This window comes from Dermacentor albipictus, chromosome 9, assembly GCF_038994185.2.
Source record: "Dermacentor albipictus isolate Rhodes 1998 colony chromosome 9, USDA_Dalb.pri_finalv2, whole genome shotgun sequence".
In the NCBI taxonomy this organism is placed as follows: Eukaryota; Metazoa; Arthropoda; class Arachnida; order Ixodida; family Ixodidae; genus Dermacentor; species Dermacentor albipictus.
In genome coordinates, this window is record NC_091829.1 from 56,625,955 (window position 1) to 56,648,366 (window position 22,412).

At 46.1% G+C, this 22,412-nt stretch overlaps 2 protein-coding genes across 3 annotated transcripts in view; one reads left to right on the top strand and one right to left on the bottom strand.

Annotated features, from left to right (window-relative positions):
* The window catches only part of LOC135896573 (putative sodium-dependent multivitamin transporter), a 51,883-nt gene that overhangs the window by 17,236 nt on the left and 12,235 nt on the right, over positions 1-22,412 (top strand). Inside the window, exons 8-12 of the mRNA XM_070525854.1 lie at positions 6,440-6,569; positions 14,849-14,937; positions 16,138-16,247; positions 20,178-20,245; positions 20,655-20,741. Coding sequence (XP_070381955.1) covers positions 6,440-6,569; positions 14,849-14,937; positions 16,138-16,247; positions 20,178-20,245; positions 20,655-20,741 — 484 coding nt within the window. The remainder of the gene's footprint in view (positions 1-6,439; positions 6,570-14,848; positions 14,938-16,137; positions 16,248-20,177; positions 20,246-20,654; positions 20,742-22,412) is intronic.
* The window catches only part of LOC135896569 (heat shock protein 68-like), a 95,061-nt gene continuing 82,937 nt past the window's right edge, over positions 10,289-22,412 (bottom strand). For both annotated transcript variants that reach the window (XR_011508667.1, XR_011508666.1), the window contains exon 6: positions 10,289-10,427. The gene's annotated coding sequence lies outside the window, so the exon portion shown is untranslated. The remainder of the gene's footprint in view (positions 10,428-22,412) is intronic.

Here is a 22,412-nt window from a genome sequence, read left to right on the forward strand (position 1 = left end):
GGCCTTGAGGATGACGCACAGCTGCTGGCAGATGTTGCGTGGCTGCCGACCCCGCTGCCTTCAAGCCGGCAGCTGACGCTCGTGGGCTTTCGCAGTTGCGGGGCCGTCGGATACTGTGGCTGCACGGCGGTCTCTTCCTTTGTTGGCTGTGTTAGCGACAGCGCACCTTTCGGTGCTTGCAGCTGCTCGTTGATGACATTTTCTGATGACGAAGCGATTGGCGTGCATGCCTTGGCCGAAATACATCTACGCGATTTGGAGCTGCCACCTGTTATTTACAGTTTTTTTTATGGGAGGGATGCAACAAAATTACTGGGTCAAGGAAAGGCGGAGGCGTACGCGTGCTAATTAGGCGAGATCTGAAGTGGCAAAGGGTAAAAGAAACATGCAAGGAGCATTTATAGACTATAGCGGTACATGGCAAGGCAAAAAGACGCGGCTTTGAGTAGCTTACCTATCGGCAGGTAGTGATAGCAGAGATAAAAATTAGGAATTGTTTGATTGCATTAGAAGCGATATTATTAAGTTCGAGAAGTCGGGGCCAGGAGATATTAGTGGGTGATATGAACCCGTACATTGATGATTTAGACGGACATACCGATTAGAACGGTTCTTCTCTCTAGTGCTGTATCTGTGCGATGAATACAACCTTATAGTAGTTAACACGGAAATTAATTGTCATGGACAGGTAACGAGGCAGTGCGGAAATAGGCAGTCGTGTGTCGATTATACGCCTTAGTCTCACAAACGGTCTAAGAACGACTAGACCAAATGATAGATGAAAACGGAAGAGATAACCCGGGTAGCAATTATAAACGTTTAACCTTAATATGTGGGAGAGATACCAGCGCAAAACACAAACCAACAGCATCAGAATTTCTTTAAAAAAAATGAATGAGAATGAAATAGCAGAGATTGCAAAAAACATAGAGAAGAAAGTGGAAGCGTTTAATACAGAAGTCTGGGAATATAAGGAACTGGTGCACGTTATGCAGCAGGAGATAACACAGATAAGGAAAAAAAAAGAACTGTTGGATTGGAAAGAGGGAACCACATCATTGGTGGAACAAAGAAACAAAGCAAGCTATAGAAGAGCTTAAGCAGGCGTCTAGGGATCATCGAGAAGTGCGAAAGTTGGGATCACACGAAGAAGAGGTACTCCTTAGAACAAATACAGAGAAAAGGGTGGTGAATGAGCCCTTGCAAGGGAAATATAAATGCGCAAGAGAATGTTTGGTGCGTAACATTTGCAGAAGTGGCAAAGGCGCGCCAAAAAAGACCCTGGAGCCATGTAAGAGCATTCGGAGCTCCAACAAAAATTTTTCAGACGGCTTTAAAGGGTGAAGACGGTGCGCTGCGGTACATCACAGACACAGTTAAGGCTAACTTCGGCACAAAAGAAAGCACAGTCCAGGCCCAAACTAATCCAACATCAAGAGCACGCAGCCTAAGAGATTAAATGTTACCACGAAAATTTCTTGCTAAAGAAATCCCAATGAAACGTCCTTAATAAAATCGCCACAGGACCCGATGAAATGCCAATACATCTAATCAAAAACCTCGGTCCGAAGAGCAAGGTACTGCTGATTAATGTCATTGAACAAATTATTAAAACGAGGAAAATTCCAGCTAGATGGCGAGAAAGCAAGATGAACATCATTTACAAAGACAAACGTGCTAAGGATAGGACGAGCTCGTACAGGCCAGTTAAGGTAACGTCGGTGCCATATATAATAATAACAATGCAAGCCATAGAAATGTCGAAATGGGCGAATGATGCGCTGGGGAAACTACAGAACGGATTGAGACAACCCAGACGCTTAGAAGATAATATTTTTTTTCTGTTCTCACTCAGTGTATAGAGATTTCCGCAGCTTAGAATACACCTTTTATGAATCCAAAAACAAGAAAGGGGCTGACAGATGCAATAGCACACTGTGGTATAAAGTATGTAAACAGGGATAAGGTGTCTGATGATAAGGCCAGCCTTACTGAGGCACCTTATCCCTGTTTACAAACTTTATACCTTTTATGAATGGCGTTTGTAAATATTAAGAGACCCTAGAACAACGCAGACAGGGAGTTGTTATGGGATACTCTCAAACATGAAGGCATCGATAACGATTCCGTGTATCTTCTGAGGGAGATATATAGATACAACCGAGTGAAAATTGTACGGGAAGGCTAAAATTTTAATAACGTGGTGGAATTTCCCCAATGACCGAAGCAAGGATGTCATCTGTCGCCATTGTTGTTCAGGCTCTATGTTAAGGGCACAGAAAGACAACTGGGAAAACAGTCAATTAGGGTTTCGCCTATCAAACACGCGTAATGGACAAACGGTGATACACAAGGCTGACGTACGCGGACGGCAATAAATCGTCATGATTCAGAAGAACTTCAGTTTGGCCTAGTTGGTATTTACTGCAAATCATATTGACCGCAAAAAAGACGGGGACATAGGAAGAAAACACATAAACAGCACAGGCTTACCGCCTGTGCTGTTTATGTGTTTTCTTCCTATGTCCCCGTCTTTTTTGCGGTCAATATGATTTGCGTCATGATTCGCACACGCTACAGTGCAGATGGAGCCAAACTGTTGTCTATTCCATCGTAGGACTCTCATGTCAGCAACAGCAAGGCCGCAAAGTTTCCCTGCAATTTTTTTTTAGCTACGGTCTCTAAACTGCAGATACATATCCGTTTTTAGAAGCCAAGTGACCTTATTTGACATGTAGCAGCGAACCTTACTTTAAAGCTTCGACACCGTTTTATCACACTAGGGTTCACGCACAAGTATCGCTGCTATATATTTTAACCGCTTCACGCGTTTACTTTCTTAACCTCAGTTCAGCTTTCATATGCTTCGGAAGAGGCACTCGCTCTTTTGTCATTCTAAATTAATAATACCCTCGTTACAAGGGCGCCCCTGGCGACATCGCTAACCGCGGTTAGCTCGGTTACACAGCAGGCGAAACGACGGTTATAGGCGGCTGACCACGCTCGGCGTGACCGCGGTTCCCGTTAACCGTGATTAGCGAAATCGAGGCAGCAGGCAAATCGGCCATAAGCATGCGCTAACCGCGGTCGACACAAATCGAGCTTGACAGCCTCGGTTGAGCGGAGCCGTCAGGCTCGCTGACCGAGATCTCAGATGACGTGTCTATATCGTCGGCGGAGTGCAGCTCGGGCTCTTCGCAGTCGGACCCCCAAAAAGCGCGTCGGCTGGCCCGACTCCACAACGGCGGCGCTGATATGAAAGTGCGAGGACAACGTGCCCGCGGGACGCTGGAACATCCGGAATGGCCGCCTGTACGCATTACAAGTTGACAGTACTGGCTATTCATCCTCGTCTACAGCAAGAAGTACTCGAGCTAAACATACCTAACCTAGCTTAAAGAATACAGCCTTCACTGCGATAATTACGGGTATTCATTTTTTTCTGGCTGCAGTAACGAAATGGAACGTATTCCCCAATGACCTTGAGGATAGCCCTTCCACCGAGTATACGAGCTATCTGATTAGATTTACTGTTCTTGAAATGCTTGATTGTAAAATAACGTTAACAGTCGTTTCCTCTGTGTCACAGTAACCTTTTGCTTGTAACAATTAAGTGTAATTCACCTTTATTCTGTGAATGAGAGTTCGTTTTTGGTTTTAAGCGTGAGGTGGTCTTAGCTCCCGTTGGTGGCGACCTTCAGAAGACCTTGAGCCAGAATCCTGAGCCGTGATCCGGGCACTCAAGAAGAGAATGGAACGAGAACATCGGCGCATCTTTGCGAGAACGAAACGAGATCATCCGGGCAACCAGTCAAAACTAAAGAAAATGCGGCCACTGGCCTCCAACCCTTTGTGCAAGGCCGCATTACGTAGGCTAGTCACTGGCCAAACAGGTTACAAAATATACTGCTTCCGAGTTCTTCCTGTTTGTTCACAATATCACTCAAGCTGTAACTTCTAGTACGCCGAAGCTTTTTTTGCGTCATTTCCAATAGCGACGTTCAAAAGATAGATACAGGGCACCGTACACTTGATTGTTATCTGTCGGCGCTGACACGGGGTTGCCTGTGCACTTTTCAACGCCGGCGGTCCGTGAGTTCCGCAGAGCGCCCGGCGCGCCGGCAGCGTCCAATGCGCCGCGGATGGCTGTTTGGCGGACACGAATGTTCAAATTAGGTTCTGTCTGACAGGAAAACATCGCGTCCATATGGATCAGTGCACAGTATGGCGTGGTGCAGTGCGGTTTGATGCGGTGTGTGGTGGAGTGTGCCGTTGCGAACAAGCACTACACCCATTTTAAGTTTGTGGCTGGTATCAGCTCCAACGAACCTGCTTCGGCGGTTGCTATTTCATGCTCACGTCTACTCTCGAATACGGAAGAACCAGCATTCTTTTTTCTTATTATTTTATCTTATTGTGCTCCCATGGTTTGTTGAGAGAGCGTAAACTTTTATTTCAAATCAGCAAGATTTGAGTCCGGCGTCTTTTAGTGGGTTTGGGCACCCGCCGCGGACGCGGTTCCGAGACCTTGTCTCGAAGCGGCTTCCTCGGCTCGCTGGACGGCCCAGAGTTGTGCTGTCAGGTCAGAGCTGAGCAGTGCGGTCATCCAGCATGACTGGATGACCGCAAATCAAGCATGGTTTGTTGAACAATGCTTGATTATTTTCACGCATGACTGTCCTTTATTACCATTGCTAAGAAACCTTCCTGCTTTACCAGCCACAAGTTACATTATCGTACACTTGTTAATGCACGTAAAGAAAGACAAATAAATAACAAAAACGCTGAAAGAGGCGGCTAGCAATAAAACCAAAGAAACATGATGCCAACATGAAAGTAAGTTCACCTTTATTTGAAGTTTATTAGAAGTGCCGGTGCCTCAAGAAAGAAGACGGGCTATTTTTTAAGGAAAGAGCAAGAAACCAAAACAACTTGGCAAATAATATGCTGGTATTCACTAGGGGGTAATGATGCTGTCGCAGTACATGGGTTCTGTTGTGTTTTTCTTTTTGCAAAGGCAGTATTTATCTCGCGCTCTCAAAATATTGCCCGCACATCACCTGTAATGTTTCCCCGTTGCCTTCTATATGTTAAACGGTGTATCACATTCATTTCTTGCACAATGCAGAAAGAAGAAGAAACTTTATTAAAGACTAGTCCGGCAGTTTTCTATTCTATGTAGTTGGCAAAGTGCGCTTTTATACGCCTTATGGACTTAATCTTTAAATACCTGATCGAAAATTAAGATTCTCTATCTATCTAAATATGCAAAACACATCGAGAATAAACATAATCAACGAAAATAAAAAGCACTTTCCTGGAACTATTTTAGCGATACGAATAAAGCGCTAAACAGAAATTGGAAGTGGGCTTCACTGCAAGTCACCAATGTCTTCGTATGGAATTTGAACAGATAGCTTTCATGCTATGTGAACCATGGGCTTATATATTTCATTTCCTTTACATGACGAATGTTACGACACTGTAACCGACGATCTTGCACCGATCTGTTTCCTCCGACCGTGCTTTCAAAAGAAACCAAGCCGCATGCCAAACTTATTGTTCCTCGTCCTATATTCCTGCTCCAAGCTAACAAATGAGGCTTGCTGACAGTAGTTCAGTGTTCGCCCAAAACATTTAGCAAGAAACTCGGCACTGAATACTGGAACTCAGCAAATAAAGAAACGCTAAAGAAAATCTGAGAATTGCCAACTAATGCGGAAGCATTCCTTGGCTCGGTTGCTACTTCGCTTTTGCTTACTTGTTTTTTCCTAGCTTATGCGTGTCTACCCACTGCTTTTGCGATGGTAAAGAATGCCTGCGCGTTAGCAGACATTTCTGCGAATTTACGTAACACTTTTGTTCCTTATCACGCCTATCCTGCTTACACCACATCATAGCGTGCCGAACAGAATTCCATTGCACAAAATCACGGGATTACTTTTCTCTTTATCGCTTCTCGGCCTTTTAGCTAAGATCAAAGTGTGTACTTTTCTCTTTTTATCGGTGTATTCAGTAGAATTTCATTTTTGCGTATCAGAGAACCTGCATTTCTTTCTGTGGAGGTTGGGAACCTGCTTCTTCTCCTTCGTATTGAATGTCTCGCTGCTCCTGTCTCGTCGTTCTAGTTCCTTAGTGAAATGGTGCAACCCACTCCATGGCCATGCTTCTTTCTCCTCTCCCACTCTTTTCATGTATGCGCATTTTTTTTAAAGATCTTTCTGTCTCCCCTTACCCCTTCCCCGGTGCACGGCAGCTAACTGGATATATATCTTCCGGATAACCTCCCTGCCTCTTTCTCATCTCTTCCATATATATATATATATATATATATATATATATATATATATATATATATATATATATATATATATATATATATATATATATATATATCCCCAACCTGGAGGGAATGTCTCCTATTATTTTTATTTTTCAGAGTAGCGTTCGCCGGTGCCGCCCTGGTGGGATTCTTCTACTCCCTGAATGGAGTGACGGCGCTGGCCCTTCTGTACTGGTTCAGGGATTGCGATCCAGTTCTCTCCGGCTTCATATCCCGCCACGATCAGGTACTCAGCCGAATCTGTATAAGCCTACTGGCCTTGCTAAGGCCTGCGAGCCTATAGTACTCCGATAACTCTTACGTATCAACGTACAGCCTGATGGAGCCGTGACGTGATGCGGTATCTTTTCAGAGGACGCTAGCCGTCTGCTGGAGATGAAAGTCTCTCGAAGCTGGCTTAAGCTGGAAGAGGCTAACTTGTGCGCATACTTACGCGAGGTGTGAAAGGGTTTCCTGGTGATGTGTCACAGAAGTCAGCACAAAAGAGAAAAGCGTGGCATTCAGTCGACGAACGTAAAACGGCAGAATCAATCGGAAAGCGCAAGCTAAATGCGGAGCTTTGAATCAGAGTACAAATTAATTAAATAATTATAATTATTAAAATTATTCATTAGAGTGCGTTGTGCGCACATGAAAAATTATTGAACCCTTATGAGCGTTCGTTTATCCCATGGATAACACCCTTAATTTTAATGTTTGCTTTCTTTCTTGTTTTTCTTTTTTTTTTTTTGCCGTGCGCGATAGCGATCTCGAGGTACACCTGCGATAAGAGAATCGGTAGTTGAAAACAGTGTACTGATTCTGACCACCAGGAGCGCGCCAACATACCGGAGACGAGAGTTTGGCAGCGAGACTTACAAAAGTTTTCATACAATTTCTCGCGTCATCCGCTTTGGTGTGCAGCTGTTTCCGTATCGTCATGTATACATCCCGCAAAGAGTCACAAAAAAAAAACTTGACCCCACCAACAGTTCCATCTTGTCCCTTAAGGGTGTCACGTGACTGTGTCATAACCGTTGCGACGCTGGTGCGTAGCGCACATTTTACGCCATTCTTTGGTAACCGCAGCTGTTCCCGGATGAGCGGTCACGTTGTGCGAGTGTTGAGAATTACCGTTAAAGCTAGCATTAATTTAAATCTACTCACATTTACTGCACTTCCAGCAGGTTTTAGATTTATATAATTTAGTCCTTTGTGGTGCTCGACAGTGGACGTACCGTTTCTTGCGATGACTTCTTTAAAACACACCACCAGGAGACCTGGAGCCACGCCGCCTCCGTGTATTTCTCCATCCTGCGCAAGGAGGTTTAAACAAAAAAAAAGTTTTTTAAATTATTTTTTAGACCTCCTTGGTCCTGCGTCAAGCTGTTTGTTCCGTTTGCATGGAGGTGCACAAACCAACTCAATTGAGTGCGTCAACGTTCACATTCTTTTCTTTCTTCTTTTTAGCCAATTAATGTCGCAATCTAGCTACCGCGAAACAGAAAAACATTTCATTTGAAAAGTGCACGACTACACGTCACATTCCAGAAAAGCATTTTTCGTCTTTTTTTTTTTTTGCAATGTTTCCGTTTCCTGAATTAGGGAACATCTCGAAAGATGAGGACGCAGAAGAGGCACATAACCACCACACCTATAGCGGGACAAATTTCGATTTAAGAAGAAGCGTGACCCATTGAGAGCCAATCAGAGAGCCAATCACAGAACCAATCAGAGAGCCAACAAGGCTAGTAAAGGCGACCATGCACGGAGGCACGGGTTCGGAATAGCTCTCTGTGGGCCATGTGGAACAGACTGTCTACCAGAGTGCACGAAAATTAAGAAACACCGTAAATAAAGTGCTACACTGTCACCCATCAAAATAAGTAAAGAAAAAAGGCGACAGCCCGATCCACGATCAACGTAACCTAAAAGCGCTCACATGCACGCAGAAATGGACAAGTATTATGTACAAAAACACAACTTAAAGGGGACACTAGAGAAAAATAACTTGAGCTGTTTAGTAAATTATTAACTTTGTATAAAACTTGTGTAAACACAGAAAACCAAATAACGTTTGCTAAGTGAAAAAACTCGAAATAACAAACAACTGGCGACGCAGCCTTGAAGTTCACGCACTATGCAGCTAACCATGACGTCACAGACTTTGACGGTGTGTTCTCGGGTCTGGTTAAGTTATTTTTTTTAATCAGTAAAGACTTTTTAGAGCATGTTGTGTTTTTAAAGAACGAAGGACTGACGTCAGCACGCCTGAGCCACAAAGGCTTAAATACGAAAAAAAAATATATAGCTTGAAATCCGTGACATCACACAGTGTACCGGCGCTGGGGTATGTACGGGAAATCCAAAAAAAAAGAAACTGAACATTTCCTTCACTAAGAATTGACCTATTAAGGCGAAATTAGCGAATCTGGAATTTTGAAAGAATACTTCATCGGCCCCAAACTTATTCAGCGTACCCTTAATATGTATAGAACAAAAATTGTCGCTTCATTATTGTTAAAAGCTAATAACACTTCAATGCACTGTATACAATAAAGGGGAAGTTTATTTATATAAAAATACTTTTACAGAAAAGGTTGCGTACAAACTAGCGACTACTTCATGCTATACTTTCGAAGACCAGTCACTGCGACAAGCTGCCACAACAAAGTAACATGAGGCGGCAGCTTGTCTAACATTGTGCCGTAGTCTAGAAACAGTACCACGCTTTGTGTTTAGAAAAAGCTTATTTTAACGGCACAATTCCACCAGGACGACAACATGACGAGGAAATGATAGCGCACGCCGTAACCTTCATACACAAACAACCTCACGGCCCGGCTTCGCAAATGCTGTCTCACCAAACCCTATTTTTATCTGCAGCTCTTGTGACACCTTGTGAAACGTTCGAACAGCGAGGAGGCTGACTGCAAGACTGATTAAGAATCTTCGTCGGCATGCGTCAATTAACCAAGCATTATAAACAACACGCCATAAATTGATGAGTTAGTCTTTGCTTCCTAATAAGCTTTCTTTTATGTCGCTGAAACGTTTCGTGGATCTCGCTGAAAAGTTTCGCGGTGCGCGTATACATGAGAAAGACGCCATTGTTGCGGCTCGGGGTAGCGTTTAGGCCAGGCATCCTCCAAGCACATAGATGAGTACGTCACAGGAATAGGAGCGAAGGAAGAAGGTTTAGTTTACGTTATTTACACTGCCACCAGATAAGAAAGCCCACTCCATGTGGGGGCGTTTTAAATGTACCAGCTCGCATCAGGACACGTCAGGGCTCTCACTCACTGCACAGGAAGTGCCCTGCTTGTCCTTCTCTTTTCTTCTCGCGATCCTTCTCTTTCGCCCTTTCTTTCCACTCGGAACGCCGGGTACACTAAATCAAATGAAACGAGTTTATTTTGCCATCGTGCAACAGGAAATACTGGTGCTATGACTGCAGATAAAAGCTGCATCCATGCAACTTGACGAGCCCGCGGCCCCTCGAAATACATTTTAAACCCGTAGTTTCCTGCAAAAATGATCACAGGGAATTCTGAGGCTATCGCCTATTCGAGCTACAAGCATGTCCGTTCGGTCAGCATGGGGATGCTTGTTAGTACCACATGGACTAACTGCGTGGCTACCAGCACGATTGCTAGGAAAATTCACGCACAAACTATCATTTCCGCTGTAACTGAGCGATCACAGCGCTAGGGTTACCTGTGGGGATTCTTGTGTGGAACTCCATGTGCATGACCTCCGAGACTGGCGCGCGCCGCCTGATGCCGGAGGCCATGGTATGGGCCACATCGGGAAAGTTCCATCGTTCTGGCTTACGTCACCCAGCAGCGGGCCGCAAGCACGTTGCGGCTCCGTACTCCCACCGAGCAGCGCGCTGGCAGCCCGCTGCTGGATGACGTAAGCCAGAACGTCGCCCCGAGGGGCGCCGGGTTGCGCTCGCTGCAGCCTCCCAGTTTCCGTTTCCCGTGCTCCGATATCCGAACTTCATCGTGCCACAGTTCCGCGGGTAATTCCATTTTTCAGGATCCAAATGTTGGCATCGCTTGCACGGAGAGTTCGCTTCAATTTCCCTATTACGATGAGCCCACTGAAATTAAAAGGTAACAAAAATTATGTAATGAGTTTTCGTTTATAAGCGACTAACACGTATCACAGGCCGCGCCGCAGTCGCCACCACTGACGGCATGTATCCGAAGGAACCGTCTTTTTCTTCCAAACGGCTATTTTTAAATATTAATGTGTTCGTAGAAACACCCGGTATACTCTCTTTGACTACCCTGGTGCTTAAGCCCGTCGTCATAAAGTCTATGCAAGTGTTATCTCCTGGTTGCCATAGCTCATTAGCCCATAGTTCATTAGCCCAGAAAGCAGTTCGAGCGCTTTTTCGCTACCTGAGGGCAACAGACTTGAGTGCCCGACTATTAGCCCCGAGAACGAACACGCGCGGCGCTGTGAGCGCCGCTCGCGTGACGTCAGGGCACGGACTCGCGCCTGTCGTCTGCTACAGTTCGTGCGTTGTACGGGCACATTCTGCGGTGTTTTCGTTTGTTCGCCCTCGTTCTCTCTGCTTGTATACTTATGGTGGTCGTCTCAAATATATTTTTATGGGGTCTTCCTTTGCGAACATTTATTCAAAGAGCTAATTTCTTAGACAACAATGCAGCTCTCGAAGGCAACGCTACAGTGCCAGCCGAAGCGACGCAGACCAGCCCATTGCGGGTTTTTCATACGCGGATAGACAATCGCAAAAGCATAGCCTATAGGAATCCATTTATGATACCATACCTGCCGTGGTGCAACAAGTATGTCACAAAGCTGGCTATATATGACTTATACAGCAGTTACGTTGATTTTATTCCGCTAAAACAGGTTTGCTCACGACGAGTAGTTCATGGTATAATATCGAATTTTTGCATTTCCTCACAGAAACGCTCGGCAGTAGCACGGTGACTTAACTAATACTGGAGCTTAGATTCTACACGCCTTACTTGCTTCTTTAACTGCTTGTCAACATTAAGCGGTTCTTCACGTGTTTATTTTTTTTAAACGGCGGAAATTTGAAGTAAAGTTAATGAAGGCTTACAGCTATTTAGAGAGTACAAATAGGAATGTACCAATATATATTCCCTTTTCCGTGCTACACGTTCAACTCACCTCTTTAGAGCGCGTTTGTTAATGATTAATAATGCATGTTATGTTCCTCTTTTTTGTCTATGTTACCAAGTGTATATCATTTATTTATTTCAATGCCGCAGTGTGTTTTGCATTGTTATCGTGGAAATATTTCACTGTGCTTTCATATATTGTATAACTGCAATGTTTTATGGCCACTATATAAATGTAATTTATATGGCGCTTGATGTGTTACCCCATGCAGCCATATTGTACCTAAGAGGGTGAGATTACTTCAAGCCGCGTCTGTGCGGCTTTTTTCCCTAATCCACCTCCATTTACCACTCCTCTGTACATTTGTGTGTGTAAATGGACATTAATAAATCAAATCAAATCAAACTCACTTGAGAAATTTACTGGTGCTTGTTGCTTGAGGAATATACATGACGAATCTGTTTGGCGAACTGACACAGGCTGCTCGGCCCAATTTTTTTAGTGAAGTATGCCTGCTGGACCGCATAGCTGCAGCCAGAAAGCAGTCGAAGCGTCAATGACTAGTAGTATGGGACATATTGAAGATATCGAAATTCCCCCGGTGGAGGGTCAGAAATCAAGTGAAAGTATATGCAAGGCTTGTGGTGCTTTCTTTATGAATGTTTGCGATTGGATTGGAGCAAACTTAATTTGCCTGCAAGGTTCTCTTTTATGTACCGAAGAAGCGAATAGTTATCCGTTTGTATAATTGAATAACGCTGGATCGAGACATGGTGAGACAGAAGGTGCTTGAATTTTCCTTTAGTATACAGGAAATCTAAGCTGCGGTGTAGTAGCTCGAGAATACTTTAGCCATTCCAGTTGGCGCTGTAAAAAACATGCTTTATGGTTTTAATTCGAAGTTGTAGTGAACTGATGGGTTTCGCGAACATAGCGTGCCTCGCCATACGGACAGTCGATTGCTACCGTTACGTGATCAGGGGTGTGCCATATTGTCGACAAAGGCTACTGAGGGCCACTATGATACATTTCATCACTTCCAATTGAGTGGCTGTCGATCTAAACAACGAAACTTTTCTCTCAGGTGATTGCTACTATGGTGTTTGTGAATTAACTATGTAAATACTCTACATGACACGCCGTCGTGTTAGCAGCCATGAGCAATTCGTTTTTTTGGAGGCCTGTTTCAGAGGGGGATGAAAGTAGCAGCAAACATTTCCATAAGAAATGCGCGCCTATTTTTTTACGCATTAATGAATGGCCATATTTGAATAGAACAACACACCAGAGTAATAGGAATCATGATGACAGCTTCGCTGGGCAGTGTCTTTCTAACATCGGATAACATGTTGACGCCAATTACCAAATTTTTCTTCCACGTAAAATGCAATACCTCTCATAGCTAAATACTAAAGGAATGTTAAGTGTTTAGCGAAGCATCATATACAACTTCGCGCGTTGGATTTGCAGATATTCCTTTTTTTAGACAATATTTACCGATAGACACGGTGCATATATGCATTGCAAAAACTTGTAGACCCCTTTAACGCTACTTAGCTTGCGATATCCAAGTCGCAAAGTTTCTCGACTCACACGCTTTTGAAGAAGAAACTGTGGTTAAGGTATTGCAGCTGAAAGAAGCCGACTTATTCTTCAATACATACGGCTCGAGCCACCTATACCCCAACATACACGAAGGGAACGAGCGCGCGCGGCAGCCGAGCGAGCCGGAGCGAGCGGCGTCCTGGCCGTGACGTCACTCGCGAGAGGGCGCCATTCCTCTTTCTCGGGGCTAATAGACATCCTACACTTAAGTTCTCTCTCTTCCTCTTTCACTCCCCATTCCCCTCCCCACGTGTAGGGTAGCAAACTGGACTCAGTCTGGTTAACCTCCCTGCCTTTCCTTCTTCCCTTCTCTCTCTCTCTCTAGATGTCATGTCAACTCCACTGCTGCTATGTCATCATCAAATATTTTGTATTTCAGGAAAAGAAGACTTCAAAAGTTGTGGATTTAGACAGCATCAGATCAAAGATCAATCAGATGTCACGATAACCAGTGAGACAGAGAGAAAAGGGAAAGGCAGGGAGGTTGATAAGACTGCACCTGCATGGTTTGCAACCCTACATTTGGGGAAGGGGAAGCGGACAGAAAAGGGAAACGGCAAGGGGTAAGGAAAGGAAGAACAAGTTATGCGCGCACACACGCACACACGCACACAACGTTCACCGCGCAATGAAAAGAGGTCGCAAAGCTCAGACTTCTTCAAAAAACTAATAAATAGACTTAAAAGGACGTCTTGTTGGGCGAGTTGGTCACAATTCATCTTGGGTACTAGGCGAGAAAACACACACGACACAAGGAAGGAGACGACACAAGGAAGGAATTCTGGCAAAAAGTAAAGATCAAAAAGCTCGGGAAGTAATTGAAGCTTTCTTTAGCGGAAAGAAAGGAAGCATGTGCAGCGACCCGTCAATATCTTTATATATGGCGAAAAAGAAATATTTAACCAGTTCGCTTCGATATCAATCTCGATGTAATTGTGGTCCTTGCGTCTAAGAAGGGTATATAAGTGTGTGGTGTGCCTCCGAATAAAAGCAGTTGTAAGTGGCGCTCTGTCCCGTCTCCTTCCTTGTGTCGTGTGTGTTTTCGCGCCTAGTACCCAAGATAATAAATTGACACCTAAGTATCTAGACGTGACTTGAATGCAAAAGGCCTACGACTTCACAACTCTAGCTCATCCTACCTTGCTCTAATTTGTACGAATCTTAATCCTCCTTAGTACACCTTAATCCACCTTGCTCTAATTCATACCAACCTTAATCCACCCTCATCCGCCTGCACTGTACTTCACCTTCGCCTTTGCACCACCCATCTTCTGTATTACTCATGACGTCGTACAAGACGGCGATGACTTCACTGTGAGGATAATTTTGTTGCCACTCGTTGCAGTCAACGCCGGCTTATTTGCCTCATGACAAATATAAGCATTTCGCATTAAAGTCCAGCAGCGTTCTTGCGGCAGATGACGGTAGAATTCCATGGCCCTAATCCATTTTATTTATTTATTTATTTATTTATTTATTTATTTATTTATTTATTTATTTATTTCTGAACTCCCTGTCGTCCATTCGGCTTAATCATTGGCAAGCGAAGGACAAAAGGTGCACGACAGGCCCTACTTATTGGTCTCATGTCACAGTGACAAACACGTTGCACGATCCACGATGCCCATACGGAAACAGCGTATAGACTTCGTGAAAGCGCAGCCTTACGAATGCAAGAAAAAATTCAGGCAGGCAAATTGTCGCACGGACAATCTCGACACGACAGCGACTATGCACAGGATGAGCAACAAACAGCTCGCTCGTGGCGCGTGACCGTACGCTCGTCTCTCGTTCCAGATCGTTCCGTACTACGTCAACAGGAGCGCCGGCGCCATTCAGGGACTTCGAGGCCTGTTCCTGGCTGGAATCGCTAGCGCGTCAATCAGGTACCGAAATTTACCGTACGGCTCTGGTGACACTCGAAATTCAACGGCTCCGCCAGCGAGCTGTCACGTCTATCGCGATGAAGGACTGTCTATACGTGGCATTTTAGTTTCCAACAAGAATTACTAGAGGGAACACTGGCGCTAGTGTCTACAATAGATGCAAGTATACGGCGGTTCAGCCAGCACAGGAATTATGGCTAGTATGTGGATTTGTGTAAACATTGCTTTTTTGGCTTAAAACGGCTATATTTTTATACATACTGCAGCCCCTTAGGGCTATAGGTAAAGTGATATATGGAAGCGGTATCTGTTAGAGCAGACAAGAACACAAAATGCAAAAAAAAAATTAAAGAGCTATACACCAGCTATGGCATCTTACAATAGAGAGAGGCAATAGGCGTAAATCGTACGTGCTTACCTTATTATTTTATTATAAAAGCAACAGCTAGCGGTGTTTACAAATGTGCGCAGAGGCTGTGTGCGCAGAGGCTGTGTGCGCAGAGGCCTTGCTGTGTTTGGAAAACTATGAGTGCTCCGATACGTAGACGCATTGGGCGTCATAAATGAAGTGACGATAACATTTGCAGCCACCAACACGAGGGCTAGGCATATTCATGCACAAACCATCATTTCTACCGCAGCTGAGCGATCACAGCGCTAGGGTGGTGATTCTTGTGTGGAACTCGATGTGCATGGCCTCAGAGACTGGCGTGCGCCGCCTGATGTCGGAGGGCAGTGTGTGGGCCGCATCGGGAAATGTACACGTGTGAAGAGACAGCGCTTTCTGTCAGTGGGACAAAAGGAGGCGACATATACACTCGGCGCTAGTGTGGTCTCCTATTGTACCGTTCGAAAGCGCTGTCTCTGCGTCCAAGTATGCATCCAACCGGCCCAAATTAGTGCACATGCATACGGTACAATGATGTTCATCACTACAAAAGCAACGTATCTTAATCGCGTAAATCACCATCGTGACTGTTTTTATCCATCGCGTCCTTATTCCACGTGCTTAATGACACTCCGTTGTTAACCGCGACAAAATTTCTGTCGTTTTACCAGCCGCGCTCTTTTCGAAAGCTTCGGCGAACTTTGCAAAGCATTTGCTCTCTATCGAGAGCTGGCCACGAAGCATACCTGCGAAACATCGAGCGTAACCGGCGCGCACTGTTTTCATTGATTTTCTCTTTCCCTTCGTTTCAGTACAGTGTCTTCAATAGTGAACTCCCATGCAGCTGTGCTGTATATAGACATAGTGTCACTGAAATTCCGAGTTGCCGAAGAAAGGACCACGTTGGTAATGACAAGCCTTGGTAAGCTTATGAATTTCCACTGGGTTTTATCTTTCTTTTTTCTCGCGTGCTCCTAAGTTCAACGTGACATCGGTAGTTCTAATCTTGCACGCATAAGCAAATACCCAATAAATTTGAAGCGAGGACGGCCGCGCGGTGGTTGCTAAATTGGTAAAGTATTGCACGTGTATGCGGAAAGATTTGAAAACGACTCCCGCCTGGTCAAATACGAATACGTCGATTGGGATCTTTTCCGAAAAATTCGAGCCGAAACCGCCCCCTCAAGTGAATCCTTCAAAGAACTAATTACCAACCTTAAACAGGCCGTCAAAAGCGCGACCAAAGAAATCAGCACAAAACTTGAAGTCCCCAAAATGGACTCTCGGTTAGCGCATCTCCTGGAGGCTAAACACGCTCTTGGAGAGAGGTGGAAAATACAGAAATTAAATCGCCGACTACGAACAAAACTAACGTCGCTAAACAAGGAAATCGAGTGCTATTCCAAGCAACTGGCCCTGCAACAGTGGGACGAAACGTGCAACGAAACGGACGGTCGCATGAGAAGAGGTAGTAAGTGGAATCTGCTTAAAAGCCTCCTAAACGATAAACAGTCCCGGAATGCGCTAAATCTCGCCGTCGATAGGCTCATACATAAGCAGGTCACCTCGGGCCTCACAAACGATGTAATTGTCAACGACCTGGCGCGAACTTACCTACCCGTCAAGGAAGGAGATTCGCAAGGCATAAGCGCGAGAGCGGCTTACACGAGGCTAGACAGGCCAGAATTAGACGAACCTTTTACGGTTCCAGAAATCAGAGACGTACTCTTCAACCTAAATGGAAGATCGGCCCCAGGGCCAGACGGGGTCACCAACAAGCTCCTCCGGAACCTGGACGACAAGGCCATCGAAATCCTAACGGCAGAGATAAACGAGGTGTGGAGCTCGGGGCAGGTCCCGTCGGAATGGCGCACCGCCAAAGTGGTGCTCATCGCCAAACCGGGGAAACCTCCGCACATAAATAACCTGCGTCCCATCTCTCTAACACCGTGCATTTGCAAAGTGGCAGAACATACAATACACAATCGAATCGTCGAACACGTGGAAAACCACGAACTGTTTAGGCATAATCTAATAGGTTTTAGAAAGGGACTCTCCACACAGGACGCAATGCTCCTCCTGAAAAGATCTATATTCGATAACGAGACGCGGGACGTACGAGGTATCATTGCACTCGACCTCGCTAAGGCCTTTGACAAGGTGGCTCACGAACACATCTTGAACGAAATTTCCCATCTCAACCTAGGGCGGAAATTCTTTAATTTCACTCTCTCGTTCCTATCGGAAAGGAAAGCGTTCCTTCGACTGGGCACGATCTCGGGCGGTCCGTACGAACTGGGCAACTGCGGAACCCCTCAGGGCTCGGTCCTATCCCCGCTACTCTTTAATATCGCCATGCATAAACTCTCTGAAAAGCTGGCCGCACTTCCAAAAATAGGCCACGCAATCTATGCAGACGATATCACAATCTGGTCCCCGGGGGGATCTTTGGCCGATCTTGAGCAATCTCTCCAGGCAGCCTTAGATGTAACGGAAGAATTTCTTACAAGCACGGGTCTCAAGCTGTCACCGACCAAATCCGAACTCCTCCTCTACAGACAGTCGAGGCAGGGCGTTAGGAACCTCGAGCCTCTGGAAACGCTGCCAGTCGAAATTACAACACGAGAAGGGCACCCCATTCCGAGGGTGAACTCCATCAAAATTTTAGGACTTCTAATCAACGCCAAAGGCTGTAATGCAGAAGCTCTAAACAAGCTGAGCGCGCAGGCGAAAAACATACTAAGACTCATAACTAGAATCGCAAGCAAAAGGGGGGGACTCAAGGAGGACAAGCTGAGCGCGCAGGCGAAAAACATACTAAGACTCATAACTAGAATCGCAAGCAAAAGGGGGGGACTCAAGGAGGACAACCTACTCAGGGTCTTCCAAGCTTTCTTTATCAGTCACATTACTTACACGGCACCGTACCTCAAGTGAAGCAAAATTGAAAAGAACAAACTCGACACACTCATCAGGTCCGGCGTCAAAAGAATACTCGGTATTCCACAATCCGCTAGCACATTAAAACTACTTGAACTCGGAATTCACAATACCACAGACGAATTAATTGAAGCACAGTTTATTGCACAGATCTCCAGGCTTTCGTCAACTAAGCCGGGAATCAAAATTCTTGATGAAGCTGGTCAACTCCCTATACAGGCACTGCTCAACCGACAGCCCCTGTCTAAATTAGCCCGTGAAGGTATAAAGGTCGAGCCCGTGCCGAGGAACATCCACCCAATATATAACGAAGGTCGCAGAGGAGCGCGGGCTAGAGCCATCCTTCGACGAATAGATCCTTACGGGGCAGATGCATTCTTCGTTGACGCCGCCAAATATGGCAGCGAAGACAAGTTTGCAATCACGGTCGTTGACGCGCGCGGAACGCTTATCAGCGCCGCATCAATCTACGCCAAACACGCGAACGAGGCGGAGGAAACCGCGATAGCCTTGGCTCTTCAAGCCGCAAAAGGCCCGGCGTCCATTTTCTCCGACTCGCGCACGGCGGTAAGGGCTTTCTCGTCCGCTCTAGTTTGTAAACACGCAGCCGACATCGTTAACAGATGCTTTAGTATTAATACGCGAGAAGAAACTGCAGGTCATATCACCATAGCATGGTTCCCGGCACACATGGACGATGCAACTAACCGAGCGGGTTGCAACCCTAACGAGCGGGCCAACTGCCTGGCGCGTGAATTCACGAACCGCGCCAGAGCTTGCAGTCCGGCTCTCCCGCAGGATTGCCCCTTCAAAGATAAACTTACAACCTTTCACGAAATTACGTCACATTACAGACACAGCAGGAGAAAATTCCCTCCCCCCAGTCCGAAACTGAACAGGGCTCAGGCTGTTACTTTCAGGCTTTTACAGACGAGATCGTACCTCACCCCGAGAGCGCTTAGTTGGATAGACCCGAACTTTCCGCAATCGTGCTCCAAATGCGGTCACGCGTGCTGCTCCTTCGACCACATGCTCTGGCTGTGCCCGTACAACGCGGGCTCCGACTTTCATAACGAGTCCAAGTGGGACGCCTTGCTGAAGAGCTCGGATTTCACAAGCCAACTACAGGCCGTCCAGAGGGCCCGCGACGTCGCGGAGAGTCACCATCTCCCTGTCCCGTCGTGGGTGGAGCCACCAACTTGATCGGGGAGCCTTCGGTTGCCCCCTAATCAAGTTCCTCAGGACACTCTAATAAAGTTCTTGTCACTGTCACTGTCACTCCCGCCTGCTGCTGTAGTTGTCTTTTGGTCCACTTTCATCTTACTTTTCCTCGTTGTTTCGGCATTTTAAACAATCACAACAGTTGATTTCCGCTACACTTTCTCTGGCTTCCTTGTCAGTTTGCGCGATGCTGTTGTGTAACTAAAAACTAACCATGACTCGGTTTCCTTCATTCCTCTCGCTTCTTGCCCACGTTCCTTTGTCCGTGGTCTCGTGGCGCGAATCGCCGGTAAACTACTTCGTGCTATGCGTCTTCAACCACATTAGTTCTTAATAAATGTGGGTTCACGCCCCAAAACCATGGTTAGGCTTCGCGGGCGACATTTCTTGCTGAACTGCGGATCGTTCTCGGTCGTCTGGTGCGGTTAAACTGACCCGAAATGCCAGCATACGATCGCCTTCGCATCGCGTTCACATTATAGAAAGAGGCCGCCGCGGCCGCTGGTCGATTCTGATATTTCGCGCTCAGGAACAGAACCCGCTATGTGCGGCTTTCAGGTGAATGACAACCTCTTCGACCTTGCGTAACTGCGCAGTCCATCTTGAGCGAAGCCAACGCACAAGTGGTTCGACCTTGAACTTTGATTTAGAGATGGAAGAGTCTTGCACATTATTGTTTCTTTTTACGTAGCTGCGGCAAGTGGAACGATCATGACACTCGTCGCTCTGCTTGTGCCCTATGTCAGTTCTGCAGCAAGGGTGAGTGCGAACTTGAAGCGTTGGCAATTACATATAACATGATAGCGATGATGATGACGGTTTACTGACATGCTCTTTGAAACGAGGCGGTGACAAATAGTCACCTAGCCTGCTTGAGTTAATTAGGGTGTCATACATGCCTTTGAAACTAGCACTTTTGTATGCATCTCCCTAATCTTTTTTTTTTCTTCCTCAAAACATCTCTATCTGCCTTGTACCGCTACCTATGCCTGTAACGGATCCGGTCGCATCAATCTCTTCCCTGCTCCTTTTTCGCCAATACTCTAAACGCCTCTTGCTTATCTTTACTGCACTCTTATCTCGACTATACTTCGGAGACTTAATTTGAGTCTGTAGAACAAAGCTGGAATTCCGACCGCTCCGTGCGGTCCCGTGTTTCTCGCCGCAGTTCTTCATCGCTCTGTACGCGGCAGCGTCGGGCCCCTTCTCCGCAATCATGATCCTGGCTTTTCTGTTTCCATGGGCAAACGCGAAGGTGAGCGTATTCGAACGATCGCGCTTTGTGCTCCTGTTGTTTTCGCCAGTTCGCCACAATTACGCTTCGCGAGCGCGACGAACGCGCTTTTAAATTCTAATGAATCGCAGGCTACGAGGAAATTGTTCGCTATATGCGCATAGTTACGGGGAATTGTGGCTTTAACTGCCAGCGGACAAATAGCCTTGCAAAGACGGTCCATGTTCCTAATCTCCAACTGCGCTTCGCTGCACGGCTCATTCGCCAAACTACAATGGCGGCACCAGTCACCGTTCCAACAAAGATGGAGTACTAAATTAAATTATGGGGTTTTACGTGCCAAAACCACTTTCTGATTATGAGGCACGCCGTAGTGGAGGACTCCGGAAATTTCGGCCACCTGGGGATCTTTAACGTGCACCTAAATCTAAGCACACGGGTGTTTTCGCATTTCGCCCCCATCGAAATGCGGCCGCCATGGCCGGGATTCGATCCCGCGACCTCGTGCTCAGCAGCCCAACACCAAAGATGGAGTACTAGGGCAGCATACGGTGGGGCTTGTCTCTCACGCACGGTTTCATCACAAGAGCCGCGTTTACAATTTCCATGTCATAAGAAGAGGAAAATGGTGCTCGTATAACGAGAGCTGGTTAAAAAAAAAAAAGAGAGAGAGAGACTATGCCTGGCAACAAACTGCCTCGCAGGGAAGCTAGCTTTACAATTACGAAAATGGCCCAATTACCTGAGCGCTTCTTGATCAGCTATGTTACGGCGTCTGAACCCCGTCACAACGCATACAAGCAATACCGGAGGACGGGGTTGAACAGGGCGCACCGCGCATCCGACTTCGCCAGCTAACAGGGCCCATCGTTCGCTCTATACAGCACTGACTCACAGGCGAATTTGAGGATGGGCCGACACAACTTTCTCCAAAAGATTCAATGTGCTCGCGGAAAAACGATTTCGCTAGCGCTTGTGCGCGCGGCCGTTCTACGCATCGGTTTATTCGTAATACGTAGCAATTCTTTACTCTCTGTGCCCCATTAACGGCACTCGTAACAAATAATGATCAGCGTCGCCGAGCGCTCGACAGTGTAAACATACAACGATGAATAAGTCCTGTATTGCGAAAACGCACCCGACGAAACGAAATGCGAAAACGCTGCCGTGTCCCGTGCATCGAGGGCACGTTGAGGATCTCCACATGGTCAAAATTAATCCGGAGGCACTGAGGCACTACGTCGTGCCTCACAATGAGATTGTGGTTTTTTTGGGACGTAAGACCCCAGGAAAAATCAATTAATGCCCTATCATACTCAGGCTGCGTGCGGTCGCATATAACGCCCCTTATATAACGGTGACGCGAGAGCGCCAGCTGAAGCTAGCAAAAACACGGTTGTAAGATGCGTTGAGAAAATCTTGCCATACTGTACCGACCACGGCGATTTTCGTAGCTTAATTACGATGCATAGTAACTTTTGTCGTGATGTTGGTGTGCGGACACCGTTTTTTTTTTGCGCTTTAGGATGCAGTTTTACTGTTTACTGCTTCCTTCTGCGGGCAGTTGGTGCTTAAACAGCCTCTGTCTTGTAAGATGCATAGGCCAATCCTGGGGTCGGCGCAATTGACTTTTCAAGTTTCAAGTCTATTTTCGTGACAGTGATGGCGATAGGCTCGGAAGAAAAGTGACAT